The following is a 21947-nucleotide window of genomic DNA, read 5'->3' on the forward strand; positions in this document are numbered from 1 at the left end:
ATATTGATTTGCGACACTTATTTCCAGGGACTACATTAATTGGTTTTCAATTTCAAGGACCATCTTGATGGTGAGAGTCAGTTTTAGAAACCATTTGTGATAAAAACCCTATAAACTCTATAAATAAATTATGCATTAGAATATGGTTTGTCCTTTAAAGAAGAAAGGAAAAAGGCTGCGGCTGCTACCATTAGTTTTGAAATACAAAAAGGGGTACCAAAAACCACCTCAATTATAGGTCCAACCATAATCTCATACCTCATGTTTGAAAAATTACAATGTCATACCTTATCCTACAAATTCGTTTCAATGTCAGACATCCGTTAGTTTTTCTGTTAAATGATGACGTGGCTTGAGATTGGCCCTACTCTTTAGTCCAAATGCATTAAAAAATTAAATCATAAATTTATTTAAATATTTTTATTAACAAAGTGGGACCCACCCCTACAAACTCATCAACCTCACCAAATTAATCTTTGAAACCAAACTCCCCCATAATCTTCCTCTTCTTCATCTCCACTTTACACTTTTCTGTTTCCTTTCTCATCTCCACTCTACACCATCGTCGTCCGCCACCGCCTCTCTCCCTCTCTTTAACTGATGTTGCCGCCAGTCCTTACAAAAACGAGGCATTTTCGAAAAATCTCTCCATCTCTTCTTCTTCTTGCTGATGTGGCATCTCCTCCATGGGCATAGCAAAGATGGGCATGGCTCGAGGCGCTCTGGTTCTCTGGTTCTCAAAGAAAGGCCACCCATAATTAGTTCTCTGTCTGAGGCACTTTTTCACAGCGCGGTGTCTCTACAAGAAATTCTTCATCTTGCGGCGACATTGCATGTGGATTTCGATGACTCGCCGAACTCGTAGTTGCACCTGGTCGCCACGATCACCACCAACTCTTTCCACTGACTCGAGTTCTGATGGCCCCTCCTTGGCTGCACCGTCTCCTCTTAGGTTCACGGCAATGGCTGGGGCTTCCTAGTAGAGGTTGTGGGCGACGACAATGATGGTGCAGACATTGATGTGGGGGTGATTAGGGCTAACAATTTGAAATTAGGGTTAGGGTTTGGGTTTGGGGGAAATTAGGGTTTTTTTGTTTGAAATTGGCATGGAGATTGTGGGTGTTTGGTTACAGATAAATTTGGTGAGAGTGGGTCCCACTTATTTTATAAAAATATTAAATTAATTTGTTATTTAATTAATTTTTTAATCTAGTTGGACTAGGGAGTGAAGCCCACGTTAGCATTTAACAGAAAAATTAATAGAAAAATTGACGAATGTTTGACTTTGCAACAAATTTGAAAGATGAGGTATGACATTGTAATTTTTCAAACATAAGGTATGAGATTATAGTTCAATCCATAATTGAGGTAATTTTTTGTAATTTACTCTAAAAAAATAACGCCGCTTCCGTTGCATTTTAGTGCGTAGCAAATTTAATCACCGGTTTTCAACGAATGTTTTTGCAAGAGTTTTTCTTTTTGAAAAATGAATGTCAGATTGTCCAAGGCTTATTATATTAACACCCCACAAATTGTTGAATAAACCCCACATACTTAATACATCCCACATTTACTTTTTCACTTAAAAATTATCTTAATACACCCCACATACTTTTCCATAATACCCTCATACCCCACATTCTCAATATACACCTTATATTTTGTACATACACCCCACATCTTCTATACACCCCACACTCAACCTCCAATTTCCATTCATCTCCTTCTCCAACATTGACTCCTTTCAACATAAATGGACATCCGCATTTTTTAGTACCAATATTCCTGGGTTCTTTTTTCTTCTTATTATTTGCATCAGAATTTTGGTCATTAATATCAGACTTCCTCAATATGGATCGATACTCACCATGTCTCTCACAAGCAAATGTTATTCGAGCTCTCTTCCTCCTTCGGTCAACCCCTCCCGCATTATACCTCTTAATGACAATAACCATATTATTCTTTTTTCCTTGTGCGCGAGTCCAATCAAGCAAATCATTTTTACTTTTGAACACCTGTACATACAAGATCATTGCCATTTTCCACTAACAAAATGTTTGTAGACATGCTAAGATTCCAACCCATATGTTATTCCCTATTATGAACCTAATGCACTGTGCTGCATAAAAGAATGCAAGAGTTTCCATGAAAGTCACAGATGCACATTCAATATACTAAAAATAGTTACCTTGTCAGTTTTAAATGCGTTTGTGTAATCAACAACGCTCGTTGTTGCAACCTCACTATCCCCTATAGAGGTATTGCCTTGTATGCTATCCTATTTAAATACACCAAAAATTATTATCAAATCCTCATTTATTTACTAAGAATCATACACCTCAATTATTTGTTAAGAACCATACAACTCAATATCAATAGGCAGAGTGGTACATGCCAACAAACTTGTGATGCATTTTTAGGTCCAACCTCCAAAATATTTTGTCGCTTTCCAATGTTCATTTCAAGGGACATAACCAAACCTTCTCTAAGAGGATCACTGGCTGGATTTGTAACCTGCAAAGAAGAAAATGAATAACCAATGGAAGAAAAAAAAAAGGAATATGAAATTAACCAAACCACCGATGAAACATAGTTGAGGCCATAAGGGATATGAAAAAGGCATATGAAGTCTTACCTCATGTGAAGGTTCCGAATTTTTTTTCTCAATCAACATGTTTATAGTTTCATTGATTAGGGTTTTGTTCAACAATGGAGGGTGGGAGGGTTTTGATAGTTGAGAAGATAAATAATAGGGTTTAGTGATTTGGGGTGTATTTTGAGATTTTTATTTCATTTTTTTAAAACCTAATAAGGTCAAAATTGTCATTGCATAGTGGGGTAAATAAGTCATTTAATATTAAATTTTAATGTGAGGTGCATTCAACATTTTGTGGGGTGCTAATAAAAAAAGCATTGTCTAAATATTATTTTTGAAAGCAAGTTTGACGGCAGCCGTCAAACGGAGTTGGTTGGTCTTTAAAAATTATATTATTTTATATATTTGCATGATCATGTTATTTGAAGAAAATTAAGGTTCCACCATAAAATAAATTGGTCATATAAGGAGTAGTCCAACGTCTTATAAGCCTTTACAAAGTTTCTCTTTTCACCAATGTGGGACTATTTTACCTTCATATTCTCACACGCTTTCTCACGCATGGTGAATTTTCAAGCCAAACATGTGGACAACACGAATTGGGTGAAGAAAGTTGACCTTCCACCATAAAAGAAATTGGCAATATGGGAGTAGCCCAACCTCTTATAAGCCCTTGCAAGGTTTTTCCTTTCATTATTATCCTATAGAGTTCGGGAAGAATGTGACTAACAACCACGTTAGTATCTTGCAAAGTTTAAAAAGAAAGTTATTAACGACCACGTTAGTGTCGTGCCACTTTCACTCAAATGCTGAAGAGGGATCGAGTTGTTGAAATATCCCATATCGACCATATCTCTGAGAAAAGAAGGGTTTAAATGTCCTAACATCGCTCCAACTAATACCGAGGTCTTTTATGACAAATGTTAAAATCCCACATCGGCTAGAGAAAGAAAGAAAGAAAGAAAAGTTTAAATATCATAATCCCACTCCAACTAATAACGAGGCATTTTGTGATAAAACTGCACACCTAACGAATTTTGCAGGTGGTATTACCAAGTTGGGGACAGTATCAGTGTTGTTGGTAATGAGCCTTTTGCCTGTCTCTCTAATAATTCTACATGGTATCAGAACCAGGGAGCGGGCCAGTATTGTATTGTCACATGATGGGTGGGTTCCCTTCGCCCCGCATGTAAGCTGAGTCCTATTGACTTCACGTGGTTGCCGATGTGTGGATCTTCTATGTGTGACCCACTAATTAGGTCTCACGTGAGGAGATGTGTTGAAATCCCACATCAGCTAGAGAAAGAAAAAAGAGTTTAAATATCTTAAACCCACTACAACTAATACCGAGGTTTTTTGTGATAAAACCTCACACATGATGGATTGTGCAGGTGGTAATTACCAAGTTGGGAACAATATCAATGTTGTTGGTAATGAGTCCTTGGCCCATCTCTCTGATAATTTTATAATAAAACCCCACACCTGACAGATTATGTAAGTGATAATTACCAAAGTAGAGACAATATCAGTGTTGTTGGAAGTTGGCTTATGACCCGCCTCTTTGATAATTCTACATGAGTAGCAAAGCGTGAAGACAAAACTGCCTACTAATAGGTGTGTCTAGTTGAATGAGTTTTGTAAGTCTTTCTATACTCATTTCTCTTAGCGTGTGTATTGGCTTGGGAGCCGAGGAATTTCTCAGTAGTGGGTTTTGCCTCGTTAAATCCTACATACTATGTGAATATTTTATTTATCTTTTTTACTGCATATGTGTATGATAAGTTGATATGTATTGTTAATGTGAAAATTAAATTGAAAATTGATTTTGAATTTTTAAGTTGTAACCTATTCATCCTTCCAGATTAACCTAGTACCCATCTGAGAACTTTTACTTACTACACATATAGTAGGCTTAATCCCCCTTAACTTAAGCATGGCATATTTTCTTACTACAAATGGAGGTTTTGTAGGGAAGGACTCCTTCAGAGAATTGATTCTTTTTTTTCTTTTTCTTTTTTCCTTCTGGTTTTTTATTTATTTTTGGACTAAGGTCTGTTGAGAGGACTGAAATTTGGACTTGGGCTTAAGGAAGTTAACGGAATGGGCTGACGGAGAAATACTTTTGTCAGGGGCACATGTTGGAATTAAAGTAATTGGTGCACTCTGGGCCTTTTATTCTGCGTGCTGGGCTTTAGTTTCTAAGCCTAGCTCCCGTTAATTTTGTCCTTATCATTACTAAAAAGTGATTTAACTATTTTTTTTATTATAAAAAATAATAATACTGAAGTACTCACTTGTGTACCATAACAAAATGCGAAACAAGAAAACTAGCATAAGCATGGTAGAGCATGCTTTATGGGAACGCATGCCGTCATGTGGTGTGTTTATAAACTCATCAATTACTATATACGAATTTGAAACGTCGCGTGACGATTTAATTGTAACATTCATGTCATGATTGAAATGGTGATCGATGTTCTTGTTATCATCAAATGAAACCACATGCTATCATAACGTCCAAATAATTTTTTTTTTCCAATAAATATTGTCACAAATCGCTGTCCGGCTTGCTTTCAATATGAGTACCCACTTAACCGACACAACCATATCGATTAATTATAGCTTAATTTGTATCTGCATGCAAATAAAAGCCATTTATGGTCACCACACACCCATAAAGGGTAGGATATACTTTGTGTTAATGAATTTCGTTATTTTTCTTTTAAAAAAATATTATAATTGGAGAATTCTATTTTCTTAATAATTATTTAAAAATACTTTAACAAAAAATTAATTAAATTAGATATTTGTAGCAATTAATATGTAAAGAATACATGGATGGTTTTTCTTGAGGATTTTTGTAATTAAAATTGTTGATTAGTTCAATAAATGGCTAAATGGTTATGCAAATGAACAATTACGATTATAAAAAAAATGAACAATTACGATTATGATTTTTATTTTAATAGTGAAAAAACATTAATTATAACTGAATGGACAAAATGTGCGCTTAATGATGAACACAGTTATTGTCTCAAGAAACATTCACGTGAGTGAGATACTACGGTGACGACACCTAAATTTATTAACGCGTTTTTATATGAATAAATTGAGACACATACCACTATGTAATTGATTTGTAATTGTGCTTGTGATGGACAAAAGCATGTCATTAGAATTAAGTGTGGTTTCCTTAATATCCCACTCGCAAGTCAAAGGCCAAACCCCAAAACTCAACGGATAAAAAAGTATATATAACAACAAAAAGAAATATTAAGAAAATCACCAAAATTTGATTAACCCGCCAATTACGCAGCATTGTCCTAAGCTAATTTCAATCTCTACAAAACTAACCCGAACTTCCTCGCATGCACACACACGCGCACAAAACGCCTTTCCTTTCCATAAAAAGTCCAAGCAAGTCAGTGTCTCGAAGAAAACTCACGGAGAGAAACCGAGAGAGAGAGAGAGAGAGAGAGAGAGACCCAATGGAGGAAGGGCTCGGAGGAGAGGAGTACTTGTTCAAGGTGGTGCTAATAGGCGACTCGGCGGTGGGCAAGTCCAACCTCCTCTCGCGGTTCGCCCGCAACGAGTTCGACCCCAACAACAAGGCCACAATCGGGGTCGAGTTTCTGACCCAAGAATTGGAAATCGACGGCAAAATGATCAAAGCCCAGATCTGGGACACCGCCGGCCAAGAGCGCTTCAGGGCCGTCACCTCTGCTTACTACAGAGGCGCTGTTGGCGCCCTGATTGTCTACGATATCAGTAGGAAGACCACCTTCGAGAGCGTCAAGCGCTGGCTCGATGAGCTTACCAGTAAGTTTTTGCATGATCCTTTTGTTAAAGATTGGTTTTTTCTGTTTGGTTGGTGAGAAAATGCGGGAAAATGAAGAATTTTTGTGGGTTTTGGATGATATCAAGTTTTGGTTAGCAGAGGGTGATTGTTTTAGCTGTATTTTTCTTTACCAGTAAGTTTTTGCCTACCCAGATTGATTTTTCCGTTTGGTTTGTGAGAAAATGTAGGAACAATGAAGAGATTATTTGGTTAATGAAATTAGGGGTGGTTCGGTATGAGATTCCAAATCGAAAATGGAATCTCAAATCGCAAACCGAAAATTTTCAGGACGGGAATTTGAAGACTATTCCTAAACCAAAATTTTGGTATTCCTAATTTTTGGAATTCTTGAATTATTTTCGGTATTTTAGGATGGTTTGGTATTCATAAATTTATACAAATTGAAATAGCAATCATTCGTACAAGTTAAATTAACATGTAACCCAAATAAAATAAGTAATAAAATCCAAAAGCAAAAAAATAAGTTACAAACCTAATATGTTAAAAAACTAACAACACAATTTTTTTATTCGTATCGGCAAATGTGGTGATAAATGGTTATGGTTACTACTTGTAGACCATACAAATTATATTGCTACTAGTAGTTAGCAACCGTTCGAATGTATAAGATATATATATAAAATGGAATCTTTAAGGGAATGGATATTCATTTTTTTATAAAAATAAGAATTAGTTGTAGGGTTCACACTACATCGACTATTAACGATTTGAACCGTTTATTTTTCAATTGTACCTCATAGATCATCTTTGCAAAATATTAGCTAAATTGGAAATGTTTAAGACATCTAATTGGGTTCAAAGAAATTAAAAAATACTTTGTTATATAAGAAATAATGAAATTTTATCTTGATAATTAAATAGGTTTTGCTTATAGTTTTCCTTTCGTTTCCAATGGTATATGGTTTTGCTTATGTTTCTAAATTCCTCAAATTGTGCAATGTGCTTGACATGATTTAGTGAAAGCGTAAGAAATTGATCGTGAATGCTTATTATATTCTGTTCCGCAGCCGAAGTTTCTTCCAGAAATATCCCGTCTAACAAATACGAACCTTAGTATTTTTGTGTGTTTACAAATAGCTGCAACTTAGAGTAATTCAGTGGCTAATACTTTGGATTCATTAAGATGCTTATAGAACTTGTTGGTATTACCCCTTAATTAGTTTGCAGGTTTTGTTTTAACTTTCTGATCATTTTGACATTCATATTCGTATTTCTAATTTATCGAGGGTCAGACAGTTAACGCTTAATTGAATGATTACGCAGCTCATTGTGAAACAACGGTAGCACGGATGCTGGTAGGAAACAAGTGTGATTTGGAGGACATTAGGGCTGTGAGCTTGGAAGAAGGCAAAAACCTTGCTGAGGAAGAAGGGCTATTCTTCATGGAGACTTCTGCACTGAATTCCACCAACGTTCAAACGGCTTTTGAGATAGTAATCCGGGAGATTTACAACAACGTCAGCCGCAAAGTCCTAAATTCTGATTCCTACAAGGCCGAGTTGTCTGTGAACCGAGTAAGCCTGATGAAAAACGGGGCAGACTCGAAAAGCCGGATGAATCTCTCTTGTTGCGGTGGATGATCCCTATTCCTTGGGTTTTACGTTTCCATTCAGAGTGTTCCTTCACCCCCAGCAGTCATTCATAAATCTTTAATTGCACATCCACAATCTGATTTTGAACAGTTTTGAATTCTTTGGAGGTTTTATTTTCAGCTTTGGTTGGGTTTTATTATTAATTATTTGGAAATTAAACTTTTTTAGTTGCAAACAAGAGTGCAGAATAGAAAAATCATTATCGGGGGAGTGAGAATTCGAACTCGAGATATCTGGTGCATAGGTAAATGTTCTTAAGCAGCTAAATTACAAACCCTTTCAACTTTTTTTGGACCAACAAAGCCTTACAATTGATCAATGATTTTTTGGTATAAGAAACAAAGGTGCACAAGGATACATTAACTATGTATCTATCAAAATAAATTTATATGTACAGTAAATTAAAAATTATTCGGAAGAACATTTACCATTACAAGAAGACCTATTTTGTTAACTCAAATCACTTTTAAGAGCAACAAAAATGAAAAAATGGCCTGTAACTACAACTACGAACATGAAACAACTGCTGATTGCGCCGCATAAATTACGGAGATGTGAGTTCTCTAAGGCTTCCTCAAGGCGGATGCTGCACCCATGACAACAGCCAAGACAATGCCAAGACCGGCTCCGAGGGAAGCACCCACAGCTGCAGAAGTAAGAGAATTTGACTTGGCTTGAGAATCACGTCCCATGGCGATTGCACGCTCTCTTGCCACTTCCACCAACAGCCTATCTCTTGCAAGTTCCTTCAAATCGAAAAACATTTAGAAGACGTGAATAATTTTGGTAGATAAAATGGTATTTATACCACTACCACCCCCGTCGACAAGCATATATGACAGTGAAACAGTAAGCAACAAATCTTGAGAGCAGAAAAACCCTATTGCAACATAAGATCTATGAAACATTTGTTCACCTGCAACGCAGCTTCCTCATGGCTCCGCAGTACATGATGGACTACTTGACGAAGAGAGTTGACACCCTCAACTGGGAGAATAATTTCTTTCTTCTGGAAAGGCCGCTTAACAAAATTGATGGGAGCAAAAAATAAGCTTTGAGCACCCATCCTTCCATCAGCATCTCCGGTGGTTGCACCCCATGACAAATTAGTGCTTGCAGCACTTGGCGTGACATATGGACAGGAATTGATAACGCCAGTGGTCCTTGGAGATGCTTGGTATGACTGGACAACAGCATCAATTGCTGCCTTCTGCTGATGAGCACTTACAGAAAATTTGTTTGTTACGGCAAGGACCCAAGGAATTCCCAAAGATTTCGCCTCATCCAGCAGAAGTGTAAGGGCTGGCTTTTGTTGCGATCCATTTGAGTGATTGAAGTGTGGTATTCTATGAGACAGGTTATGAACAAGAACAATCAAGTCGGTCTTCCGATTAAGATCACGAATTCCTGTCCATAGTTCATCTCTGAAACGAGTAGCCTCCAAATTCAGCTCCTGCAACAAAAATTCGAGAAATATGACAATAAATCATGAGAAAGTATAAAATAATCCATGCCAACAGGGACATTCTTTATCATGGAAGGAGGAAATACCTGCAAATTTACCCCTGCTGAATCACAGAAGCATACACCAAGGGAAATACCTTCTTGGGCGTCAGTTTCTGGAAGCAGATTCTCAATATTTGTAATATGGGTAATTCTGCCTTGGGATAGTATTGCCTTAAAAAGGGAAGTCTTTCCGGCTCCCTACATGGGCAATAAATCATGTGAGTAACTACATGAAATAAAATATATAAGACAAGTTTTTATTACCAAGAATTCAAGCATCAATACCTCAAGACCGAGTAACCGCACCCTACGAGTTCTCACATGCACCTCTTTAGAAACTGTGGTGAAGTCACTGGTACAAAATATGAAAAATTCACTTAACCCTTCAGGACGCATGGACTTTTCCTCATGAAATGGTCCTGAAGTGTGCTCCCTATTAAGATTAGCTGTGTTGGAATCAATAGCAGAATACACATGCATCATTGAATCTGCTTCCATCTGATGCTTTGGTGGCTGTTTCAATGGGGCTCCAATTAAGACTCGCATTTTTTGTAGTTCCAGATTTTCTCCATAATTTGAAGAATAAGCTGGGGTTGAAGGAAACGATTCTACTGTTGTTGAACACCTAATTGAAGATACAATGTTAAAATAATTGACTGCATATAGAGTAGAATCATTGGTGAAGGTTGTAATACAGTTGCACAGAACAGTACCAGTTACCATTCACTTGGGCATGCACAAGTGTACAAAGATGCAGTCCATAACCAGTGATATCAACTTTTACAGGATCTCCGTTCTTCTCACCAGGTATGCCATTCCACCCAAGAGGAGCAACTGAAGTAGCTGTCCGAATAACTGGAGACTCAACAATATGCCCAAGCTCCACAGTTCCTGCAACTGCAAGACCAAGCCACTGCTGTAGATGTGGAAACTGCTGTAGTTGTTCTATGGCTGAAAAAGGTGACGTATCATCTTTCATGCACAGGTCATAGATTCTGCAGAGGCAACAAGGTCCCGTCAAGTAAGAAATGGAAGAAAAGTTACAACAAGGTCCAAATGAAGACATGAGATTGCATTTTCCAACTACATACCGAATTCCAGGTACAAGGTGCAAGAAATTCAAATTAGATGCCCTAACTAGATTACACTGCACCTTGTCTCATTCCTGGATATAGATTTAGATCATCCGTTGTATTCATATGTTAAATGCTTGGTCACTGACATAGGTCCAAATGTGATTTGATATTTGTAAAGATTATTTGTAAGGAAAACAGGATGAAAAGAAAGCAACAAATAAGATAAACCAAAAGGCAAACATAGTCCTTCAAAACAGTGTCACACCAATTTGGGAAGAAAGGATATTGCAGCAGGTCAACAAATAATCGGATAAACAGGAGATATATTTTTGTAAGGTAGAATCATTATTACCTCTGGAAGCGAAACCTATATGACTTCATTGAATGTGATTGAAATCGTTCCCTCAGCTCCGCAATCACAGACCTGACCTGAAAATGCCTTTGCCAGAAGAAAGCAAATAAAATGAGATATTCCAGACACTATGACAACTAATAACTACGTGTAAACAAGAAAAAATGTCAACAAAAACCCTTAAACAGCAGAACTAATATTTTTTTTTTGAGAAGAAACAGCAGAACTAATATAATCCAAAAGAAAAAAGAAAAAGAAATAACTGATGGTCAAGCAAAGGAAGTGCCTACCGATGTCAACTTTGAGTACTCTGCATCTGATAGTGACTTCACTGACGAATTGTCCAAGAGATAAAGCTGGCACAACATAAAAGAATTTCAGACGAGTTCAGTTGACAACTGTAAACCAAGTTAAAAATTAGCATTTTAGGCATACAAAAGCACCAAGATAAAATCACAATGTCATCAGCAAAGAGAGCAAATAATGCCTTCATGCCGGAAACAAAAAAAATTAAATAAAGCATAACAAAAATCACTTTGAAGTACAAAGCAAGAAGGCATCAAATATGTTTCCTAACAGGTAAACCGAGACGGTATTTGCTAAAAATGTTTTATCCAAGCATATAGGTTGGGTAACGGCATAGAAGACAAATCTTGTTGACTAAATCAAGAATGCATAGCTACTGAGGACTGGCAATTAAGTACTTTAGCTTACAGCTCATTGCAGACAAACGGAAAATGTACAAAATACCATAAGCAACTTAACAATTGCAACGCCAATCTAAGATTATAGAGATCTCAGGGAGTAGAAGACACAACAAGAAAAATACTGATAGCAACCATCACACATTCAATAGTTTGGACTACTTTACAAGCCCACATACATGCACCTAAGCTTGAAGAAGATTATACAAGGGCTTCCAGTTTGTAATATAATACCTCCCCAAATGGTACATATGAAGGTAAATAAGGGACTCTGCGCCATGTGCGGCTATCCCCATTTTTTGTGGAGCTTTTTTTAGCTAACTTCCCACTTGGTGCTACACCCGGTGGCTCTTTACCAGTTTCTGAGATAGGCTTAAGAGAGATACCATCAGAACCTTCTTGTATTTCAAGAGACTGTGGTTCTACCATGTCATCATCTACTACAGTTGTCGCAACAGAATCTGATTGAGAAGATGTCTCCACAGAATCAACTTTCTTTCCTCTGTATTTGTTAAATTGTCTTCTTATGCCTTCTAAGGGAACAAGCTTCGAAAGTCTCCACATAGAAGTCTGCACAGGTCCCAAACCCAGAACCAACTGTTCGCCACCATTCTCTTTGCGTTGTCCTACTACTTCCTCGCTTTTTAACATGGATATCCTGGTAGTTCCGGTTTCAGCAGGCACTGAAGGAGATTGTGCGTTATAATGATGAAAATAAGCAGGAGACAGGATGCGAGGCACCAGATCTTCAGGAATGCAGTAACTCTTGAAGTAATGCTGCCATCCCTCTCTACTAACATAACTACAAGAAAATAGATGATAAAAAACGGAGATTTAGTTACGCTGGAATAAGAGAATAGAGACATGAATAATCTTTGCTAACTATGAAATACCAGAAAAAGACAGTTGAAAAGGGGCAAGAAACCTACTCTCTTAAAGCTGCATTCCCAACAGGGGGCTGGGAAAATGTGATGCATTTGACTTTAACATTTCCGTTCTCCTTTAATGAAGAAGAAGAAGAAGCGACCACCCTCAAAATAGCAAGGGTAGCTAATACTGCTACCTACATCGTCCAAAGAGCGAAGATAGTATGAGTTCGAACCAATAACAAGCAAAGCGATCACTAACAAGTAAACTGTCAAGCAAAACAGCTAACGGACTTACTGCTCCACCAAGTGAGTGACCACATAACACAAGGTTCCGTTTTTTCTTTTGAGCAAGCCTGTACAACTCCAACGCAGGTATCCCTTTAGCACGAGCCAAGAACCCCTAAAGATAACATTTTGAAAAGATAGCATGTTAGAAAATCATATTGGCGCATTACACAAGAGCGCGTGATTTCGTGGGTGGGACTGCAATGATACCCGATGTGCGGCAGGTTTAGCTTTATTTGCTTTTGATTCAAGAGGATTCCACAAATTTTCTCCATTTCCCTTTCCTTTTTCAGGTGGATTACATTTAGTAGTTTCAGTCCCATTAGTATCCTCCACTACATCCTCATGAAATATAGCACCTTGAAATATGTTTGCATCCGCCATCACATCCCTTCGCCAAATAACAAACAAACAAATAAACAATAATTATCGACGTAACAAATAGAAATTCTGGATGAATTAATCGAATTCAAATGATTCTTACTTGTACTGCTTGGTTCCAATGAAAGAAGCAAACAATGTATCACCGGATTCCGCCAACAAATAACTGCATACACCCAAACGCAAAACAGCTAAAACAATCGACCCCAAGAAGCAAACTTTCAAATCAAACAATCCAAGCAACGAAAAAAATCAAACACCTGTGAGGAACGTGATCCGAAGAAGGTTGAACACGCTCGAGAGAAACAATTTGTCCTCCGAAGTCGGACTTAAACTTATTCACAGCCCAAACCAAGTCCGAAGCAGGTCTCTATCCGAAGCATTGCATCAAAACATTAAGATTGCACACAAGGTGTTTGAATCTTTGATCAAATGCGAGAGAGAGGGAGAGAGAGGGAGAGAGAGAGAGAGAGAGAGATTGAAAGCTTTTCACTTTTTTCACTGACCTTGTAAACGCACTCGGAGAGAACCATGCAGCAGAGGATGTCCTGGAGGTCGGAGACGGAGTCGGCCTTGACGGCGGCGCAGAGATCGTGGAGCTGCTTGCGGCGGCGCTCGTACTCCTGGTGGATCCTGCGGCGGTGCTCACGGCCGCCCTCCTTGCCGAGCCAGGGCCACTTCATCCTCCACTGCAGAGGGCCCCAGGAGACCTTGAGGAGCTTGGCTCGCTGCTCCTTGATCCATGCCTCCACTCTGCTTTGTATCGACTCCATTGGCGATTTGCTAATTTGTTGGTTCGGGATAAACGCCGGCGAAGATCACGAAGCGCGGCGACAGGGATTGTTCCTGTTCGCCTGCCTTGAGTTTTATTTTCAAATTTTATAATTTAATTTTAATTACCAAAATTAGAGATTGAGATAAAAGAGAGGGAATCGTGTGCGGGTTGTAAAGGCATATGCCAGGGAATCGGATGCATCGAATTAGTAACGTAGCATCGTTGCTCTGCTCGTTATAAATATCTTCTCATTCTTATGAAAGTGAATCCAACTAAAAACATTTTCCAACTAAATGAAAGATTGAATATTGTCGTACCAATTAATCACCAACAAGCTTTTACTTACTCAATTTTGAGTCATCAAACCGCCAAAATTTTATTTTAAATGGTCAAATCTAGATAAACACATCTTTGACAGATTTTATAAAAGACTATTATAGTAAAATGAATAGTCACTCTTTAATTTACAGATCAACTGTTCATCTGTTGACTATTAAAAAAATGTAACAGTAGATCATTGAACAAGGAGAAAAGAAAGAGAATGTTGTTTTAGAAAATGAGTGGGTTGAGTTTGGATTGTTAATAATAGAGTATTGAAAAATTGTTAAAACAAAATGTCCGTTTGGAGATAAAAAGTGAAACTGAGTAATTAAAAGGGAACTGTTATTAGCACTCCAAAAATCTCAATATACACTCCTCACAAATGTATATTTCTTTCTAAGTTTGACGCACTTCACGTATAACTTTCATAATATTGTTCATTGTTCATTGTTTCATTCTTCCAACAAAAAACACTTCAACTTTAATAGTTTAAAATGGGCCTGCAGGTTTATTCCATATCAAACCGGGCACGGATAAATAGGCCTATCTTTTGGTCCTACAATTCACCGTCTCATTCTCCTTTCGGGCCTAAAATTCACCATCTCATTTTCCTTTGGATCTCATTTTGGACCTCGAAAGTACACATTCAAAACATTTAACGATAGTATTGATATCGCAGATGCTTTACAACAATAACAGAAAACAAGCATGCTTATGCGCTTTGGTGAAGGTTTGATCTCCACCGATCACCTTCTAATCATCCTCTTCTCAAACAACTAATAATTTAACCCATTGACGCTATTGTTTGTAATAAATAAATAAAATAACACTAAAATATCAATATTGATGCATTAACAAATACTCTCAATGAGAATGATACTTTATTGGTATTCTTCTCTACTTTTAAGGAAATCTTAAGTTCGACTCTTGTTGATAGCGAATTTGATACCAAATTCTTATAGCATATTCATTATGTGACTTGGCACAATTCCTTCACTGTAAATATATCGTTGTAAACTTATCAAAGTGTTATTCAACTTGCGAAGTATATTGGACCAGCTAATACATAGACATGATTTTAGGTGGATTTAGTCAACCAAGTTTGTAATAATAGTAATTTGCACTTCTTACGCATTGCTCGAAATGTCAGGTGCGAGTGTTCTCCAGCCCACTCCAAATTAGAATTCTTTTTTATCAAATAGCCAAAGCTCTATCTCACTCTGCTCCCAAACAAGATGGCTCAGTCTATCCCAATTTTAACGACTGCATCCGTTTAAAATAAACCCAAAAGTTTCTCTAATTGAAAGTAATTGCATATTACAAATTTGAATTATGTCTGTTTGTACCATACTTAGAGCCTCCGTATTTAGATCTCGTATAAATACTCGGGGGACTCAAATATAATTATGTAATTAATGAAGGAGTAAATATGTAATAAGTAATGAGTCATTCTTCTATATAAGGGGGCCAAGTTTTAGGCCAAGATTGAGGCCAAGGCTTAGGCCACAGAAAATAAGCTAGAGAGCACACTGTCTTTAGCCTTCTTGTATATTCACCATTCAGAGTGAAACGATATCAACATCAGTGTGGACGTAGCCCAAACATTTGGGTGAACCACGATACATCTTGTGTTCTTTACTTTCTTGCAGATTCACGGTCGAATTTACGTTGTTTCAAGACCTTCCGGTTTTGTGCATCAACAATATCAGTTGACTAGAACAATGTATCTGCTCTCTTACATCAAGTTCGTATCCTCGTCCACATAAAGGCTTTGTATATCTTTGTATGGGTTCTCTCTGCCAGCCGTGAAGTTAAGGGCCAAGGTTGTTTGTACATAGGAAAGATGTGCCAAAATGCATGCGCTAGGCTGTGGCATGGGTTGAAAGATATGTATGCACTGTATACCATTTAGTGGCACGAGCACACCTACAAGTCCCATTCTTAGAAAGCCCCACTAAACAATTTGTGAAGGGACCATTGTATCCAAAAGAGATTTTCACAAACCTCATCTGAAAGAGATTTTCACGATTACTCGGTTTGAAGAGAATCTACCTTACAATTAGAGAATTTATTATGGGACAAAAGATTTTTTTTTTTTTATTAATCATTTACGGCTTGTGATGAATACAATTCTAAATAATAAACATAATAATAACACTTATCTTAACAAAAACATAAATCGCTCCACTAATTACACACAACAATCATATACTCGATGACACATCAGATTTTCTCGTCCGCTCAAGTAATAACATTTAACTCGCTTCGTATATAAATTCTATTACACTCTATTCAATAGTTGTGTTAAATGACAAATTGAGATGGAGTACAAATTCAACAACCGATAATCACATATTTGTACCGAAGCAAGAACCACAATGTAAAAGGTGCCTACGAAAAAACTATTTTATTATTTGGATTCATAAACTCTACTAAACTGTATATTCAATATTATACTAAAAATACCCATCTTTTGCAGGTTAGCAGCTCACTGACATCTTGAAAGAAGTTGTATAGTTTTTCTCTTTATTTTAATTTTTAATTTTTCTATTTATAATCAGCATTGCATCACTATGACATGGCCCATGCAGAATTGACCACTTTTCCACAATTGCTAGATTTGAATATTAGGTGGTCGGCAGTCCAGATGACGAAGGTGAGGTGACTGATATTTAAATCGCCAGATAGCTTCGAATTTTCTTCAACTGGAAATATAAATCTCAGTGAAAGCGAAACATGTCAATCACATTACTATTAATTTATTACGAGTTTAACTACATTTTTTTCATTTTTAATATAAATAATAGTGTTTTTTTTTAAAGATATATATATATATATATATATATTGTTTGGGTTAAGAAATCTTTGCCTGAACATATATAACAAAATGTTATTGGCGTTTAAAAAAAAGTTGCATGCATTTCGTTATGTGCTTAATAAAATTCTCGCGTTCTTATAAAATGGAAAGGGTCGGATCCCCTTCACCAAATCTTCCTTCTCAAACAATTCGGATTCTTGGAATTTGATCGAACAGCTAAAGTTATTATAATTTTTAAAGTGGGTTCCTGTTTGTAGTCGTTTGATCAAATTTCAAGGATATTAGTTGATGAGCAGGATTTGGTGGAAAGGATCCGGAGAGGATCCCTTTCCTTATAAAATGAATGTTTGATCATTTTTGTTTGGGTGTTAATAAATTGTAGCAATGGTCCCTCAATTTTAATCAAATTAGAGCAATGGTCCCTCAACTAAAAATTCATTACCATTGATTCCTCATCTCATCAAAATGTGTAGATATGACTCTTTTTGTCAACTTCGTCAGAATTTTGTGAGAATAAGAATAAGTTACGTTAGAATAACTATTGCTACAACTATGTATATCACTCGATAGTATAATTTTAATACAAAATTTAACCGTTACAAATAGGATTTAACTACTAATTTTTTGAAAGATTTTTATCACAAATGGTCCATGAGATTGACCAAACTCATCATTTTAGTCTCTCACTTTCAAAATCAATCAATGTCGTCCCTAACATTCACCACCTCACATCAATTTGGTCATTCCGTTAAGATTCTGTCAACAATTCTATTAGTTTGTATGTACAACCCACAAATCCAATCAAATGGTGACACGTGGATTACACAAAATAAGGGTTTTTATCGCTAATGGTTCCTGACATTGATCCAACTCCTTATTTTAGTCTCTAAGTTTCAAAAATCGATAAATTTTGTCCCTGACTTTCACTACTGTGCATCAATTTATTCACTCCGTTAATATGGTCCCACTAATCCAATTATATAGCTCAACGTGGATTAACTATAAGAAACTATTTTTTCAAGAGTAACCAAAACAAGAGTATTCCACGTTGACATTTTTCTCGCATCCCACAACCCCAATTGGAAAAAAAAAATCAATCTAAATTCGATAAAATCAAATCCAAATTCAATTCAAATTTATTAGGATTAAGGATTATAACCAACTAGAGAGATGAAGAGTAAGTTTAGGAGGCCAAGTACTTTAGTAATGTCATAGTGCCTTCCTTTTCCTTTTGAGCGTACCCTGATGAAGACGACGATGACTTTGTTTTCTTTTAGTTTTGGTTTTTAGTATCTTATTTTACTTTTAGTTTTAAATCTTAAAAAAAAAAATTCTTATAGTTAATTCATGTGATGCCATATGATTTGATTAGTGGGAGAAATTTTTTTGACAAAATGTTAACGGAATGATTAAATTGATTTGCAGTATTGAAAGTCAAAGACCAAATTTATCAATTTTTGAAACTAAGGGACCAAAATGAGGAGTTGGATTAATGTCAGAGACAATTTGCGATAAAAACTGTTATTTTGTGTAATCTACGTGTCACAGTTTCATTGGATTTGTGGGGCCCACATATAAACTAACAGAATAGTTGACGAAATATTAACAGAATGACCAAATTGATGTGTGGTAGTAAATGTTAGGGATAAAATTGATTGATTTTGAAAGTGAGGGATCAAAATGATGAGTTTGATCAATCTTAAAGACTGTGATAAAAACTTTTTTTGGAATTACTCAATGTTACGTACTATTTGATAATTGTTTATCTAAGGCTGATGGTTTCACAATAGGACAAGGATTGTCTGGCCTCCACTTTCGGTGCCCTCCTGTTTGTGTGATCACAGTTAAGCCACGTTAACATTTTATATTATTTTTTTATAGATATAATAATATAAAAATAATATAAAATATTAACGTGGCTTAACAGTGACCACACAAAATAAAATGGCATGGAAAGAACACCGAAAATGAAGGGCAGACAATCCTTATCCTTCACAATATCCTTCTATTGTACAATATCCTTCTCTTGTACACCTGCTCATTGACTCTGTGTAAAGACTTTGAGACGTGTCATGTGTGGGTCGCTGGTCATCACTAAAGATTGCTTTTGAGAAAAAGCTCAAAAGCAGGAAAAGCACTTTTGCGTTGCAGTTGCTTTATCTACGACTAGCCAGAGGCCTAGCGTGGTGGAAGTAGTAGCTACGTTTCTTTTTACTTTTCTATTTTTTTTTTAACGAGAAAATTAATGACAAGCTATGATTATTCTTTTTTTTTTTAATTTAAAGAGATTAAGAAAAATTTTACTCTGTTTATAGCCACTGTCAAATAAACTTACCAATTTGAAACCTCAAACTTAAAGATAAATCCTATTCCTACCTACCTTTCACCTTGCTTGTGGATCTTGAGTGTTAACTGCCTTTCTAAAACCACAATGATAGTCCTTTTTATTATATAATATTGTGAAAATATATTAAACCTTTTAGTTTGTAGTTCTTTGGCGTTTATATTCAAGAGACAATAAAAATGAAAATGGGTTTACTACACATGTATTTTTTGAGGTTTCTCGAGTTTTCATAGAGTCTTCTCATGTTTTAAAAGTAAAACAAGCATTCTTTTTGACGTTTCAAAATCATTTCACAACTCCCCTTCATGACAAAAAAATACCTACGTGAAAGAAGTGGTGAAAATACCAAAAAAAACCTTTATGGTCGTAAAAAGAGTGTTTGGCTACAAGTTTTAGTTAGCCCTATGGTCCTTGGTTACAAACTTACAAGTGGGATGTCCTATTTCCAATAGGGATCGCTATATGGTTACTTTTGTCATATTAAAATTATTTATCACTAAGTTTCCAAAAAAAAAAAAAAAATTATCGTAAATGTCAACATAAAATTACTAAAACCCTAGAAGAGGGAGGGGAGGGCGAGGGGGAAATGATTTTGAAACATCAAAGGATGTTTTTGTTACTTTCACAACCTAAGAGATTTTTGTGAAAACTCAAAAATTCCAAAAAAGTGTTGTGTAATTAAATTAACCAGATAAAAGTATGAATATACACAACTACTAAAACTTTTCGGAGAAAAAAAAACTTAATTTGTAAAGACACAACAAAAGCCCCAATAAACTTCCATTAATAGCTTTAATAAATCCTTTTTTAAGCTCATGTTCAATTCTCTTAATAATGCCTTTTTGATACAATACACACATCACAATTAAATCTTTCTTCTCTCTTGTTGCCGCCAGCCTCTCTCCCTCTTTAGTCTTAGGTCATCTCCAACCGAAGGGTCCAAAGGGCCAGATGGCCGAAAATAGCCCTAAAACCGTCTCCAACCGAGGGCTAGGTCAGAGGGCTCTGGAATCTGGGAGGGCTCCATTTAAACTTCTTTTTTTTTTTTTTTTTAATGAATGTAAACTTCTTTTTTTCTCCTTTTTTTTCCTTTTCATATGAATCAAATTTTGTTTCATATTTTTTTCCTATAACTTTTATTTCACAAAATTTGTTTTATAGTTTTTTTCAATTCTATTTTTTTCGTATAACTTCCTAGGCCATTTATACAACATTAAATTGTAGTTTTTAAATAATAAATTATGTTTGGCCTTATGGCCCTTTGGCCCTCGGTTGGAGACGGTTTTTTGTGACAGGGCTAAAACAAGCCCTTTGGCCCTCTGGCCCTCGGTTGGAGACGGAGGCAAATATGACCTTGTACTGTTCATTAAAATATTAATATCTTGGGGAATCTTGGAGGGCTAGAGGGCTCAAACGAGCCATCTGGCCAGCCTTCGGTTGGAGATGGCCTTAAATACAGTTCGGTCAAATAGTCCTACAACACTTTTGAATTTATCTCATCTCCTTCCTAAAATAAATTCCACATATCTTTCACCTTGCTTAAAATTATGATAGTATAAAATTGATTACTTTTAAAACTTTCTCCGACACAGCTTAAATCTGTTTAAACCTGTAGAAACTCGAAAAAAACCCTTTCACTAATGACTTTAATAAAACATATTTTTAATCCACTTTTTAATTCTCATAATAATGTCTAGTTAGTGAGGAGACAACTGTCCCTGCAAAAGGTTGGCATCTCATCTCCTTCCAAGTAGTGAGGGAGAGATAAAGAACCCATGCATCACATGGGAATCAATCAAATACACAAAGTAAAAACATGCATTAGAGAGCAAATTAGCGTGTAGTGTTATCTACACATATATTTTTATCTTTCTTATACATTCTGTTCATTTATGTCATTCGATCCTCTACAATTTATTTGATTCAACGACCAAAAATTAAAAAAAATGTGTGAAAAATATAAATAAGTGTTTGAATAGCACCGCCCACAAATTAAAGCAAAGATTAATAATTGAGGTGATGAATCAGTAGGAACTAGTAGCTGTACTGCATGGGGTGGGGGGCCTAGATAAAGTCAAGTAGATAATTGATAATTTGATTCCCAATTGAAATTAGCTTTCGTTTGCTTTGGTGAATATTGAATAATGCATTGAGACTGACATGGTGACTTTAATCCTCAATTGTTAATTGTTAAATAAAAAGATTAATCTAGCTAATCAGCTAGTCCCACATCTAATAGCTATCCGACAAGATTGAGAAATTTCCTACTAATAAGTTGGCAATTTACATCACGTAAGTGTTCCTTCCGTTGTTTGTTTCCTATCTCAGATCTGATAAAATACAATTATTATCAAGCACTCTAGAGACTAGGGTGATTAGTCATCTAAGCATGATCAGCTATTACATTATGGAAGTCTTTATCAAGGAAGGTATTAGGCGTCCGAAACTGTGTCTACGTGTCGAGCAACT

At 36.2% G+C, this 21947-nt stretch overlaps 2 protein-coding genes across 2 annotated transcripts; one reads left to right on the top strand and one right to left on the bottom strand.

The window, feature by feature from the left end:
- Positions 1–5880: 5880 nt before the first annotated feature.
- LOC103435905 (ras-related protein RABA5c-like) lies at positions 5881–8206 on the top strand. Its single transcript, XM_008374333.4, has 2 exons — positions 5881–6415; positions 7719–8206. Exons 1-2 carry the CDS (start codon positions 5965–5967, stop codon positions 8033–8035), a joined length of 768 nt encoding a protein of 255 aa, XP_008372555.2. The 5' UTR covers positions 5881–5964; the 3' UTR covers positions 8036–8206.
- Positions 8207–8358: 152 nt separating this feature from the next.
- On the bottom strand, positions 8359–14245 carry LOC103435906 (uncharacterized). The gene is made up of 14 exons (XM_008374334.4): positions 13727–14245; positions 13481–13590; positions 13324–13386; positions 13050–13230; positions 12850–12954; positions 12615–12748; positions 11920–12487; positions 11272–11337; positions 10982–11058; positions 10267–10548; positions 9839–10178; positions 9599–9751; positions 8964–9500; positions 8359–8793 (listed from the first exon to the last, which is right to left on the bottom strand). The coding sequence occupies exons 1-14, from the start codon at positions 13991–13993 to the stop codon at positions 8611–8613; spliced, it is 3066 nt and encodes a 1021-aa protein (XP_008372556.3). The 5' UTR covers positions 13994–14245; the 3' UTR covers positions 8359–8610.
- Between the last annotated feature and the right edge of the window lie 7702 nt (positions 14246–21947).

Source organism: Malus domestica, chromosome 05 (assembly GCF_042453785.1).
Source record: "Malus domestica chromosome 05, GDT2T_hap1".
In the NCBI taxonomy this organism is placed as follows: domain Eukaryota; kingdom Viridiplantae; phylum Streptophyta; class Magnoliopsida; order Rosales; family Rosaceae; genus Malus; species Malus domestica.

Bases quoted from the DNA above. Each gene is read 5' to 3' on its own strand.
- LOC103435905 (XM_008374333.4), top strand. From the start codon at position 5,965: ATGCACACACACGCGCACAAAACGCCTTTCCTTTCCATAAAAAGTCCA. The intron at 6,416-7,718 runs GTAAGTTTTTGC...ATGATTACGCAG, and splicing joins CTGGCTCGATGAGCTTACCA to CTCATTGTGAAACAACGGTA.
- LOC103435906 (XM_008374334.4), bottom strand. From the start codon at position 13,993: ATGGAGTCGATACAAAGCAGAGTGGAGGCATGGATCAAGGAGCAGCGA. The intron at 11,059-11,271 runs GTAGGCACTTCC...AGGCATTTTCAG, and splicing joins AGTACTCAAAGTTGACATCG to GTCAGGTCTGTGATTGCGGA. The intron at 9,752-9,838 runs GTATTGATGCTT...TTGCCCATGTAG, and splicing joins TGCGGTTACTCGGTCTTGAG to GGAGCCGGAAAGACTTCCCT.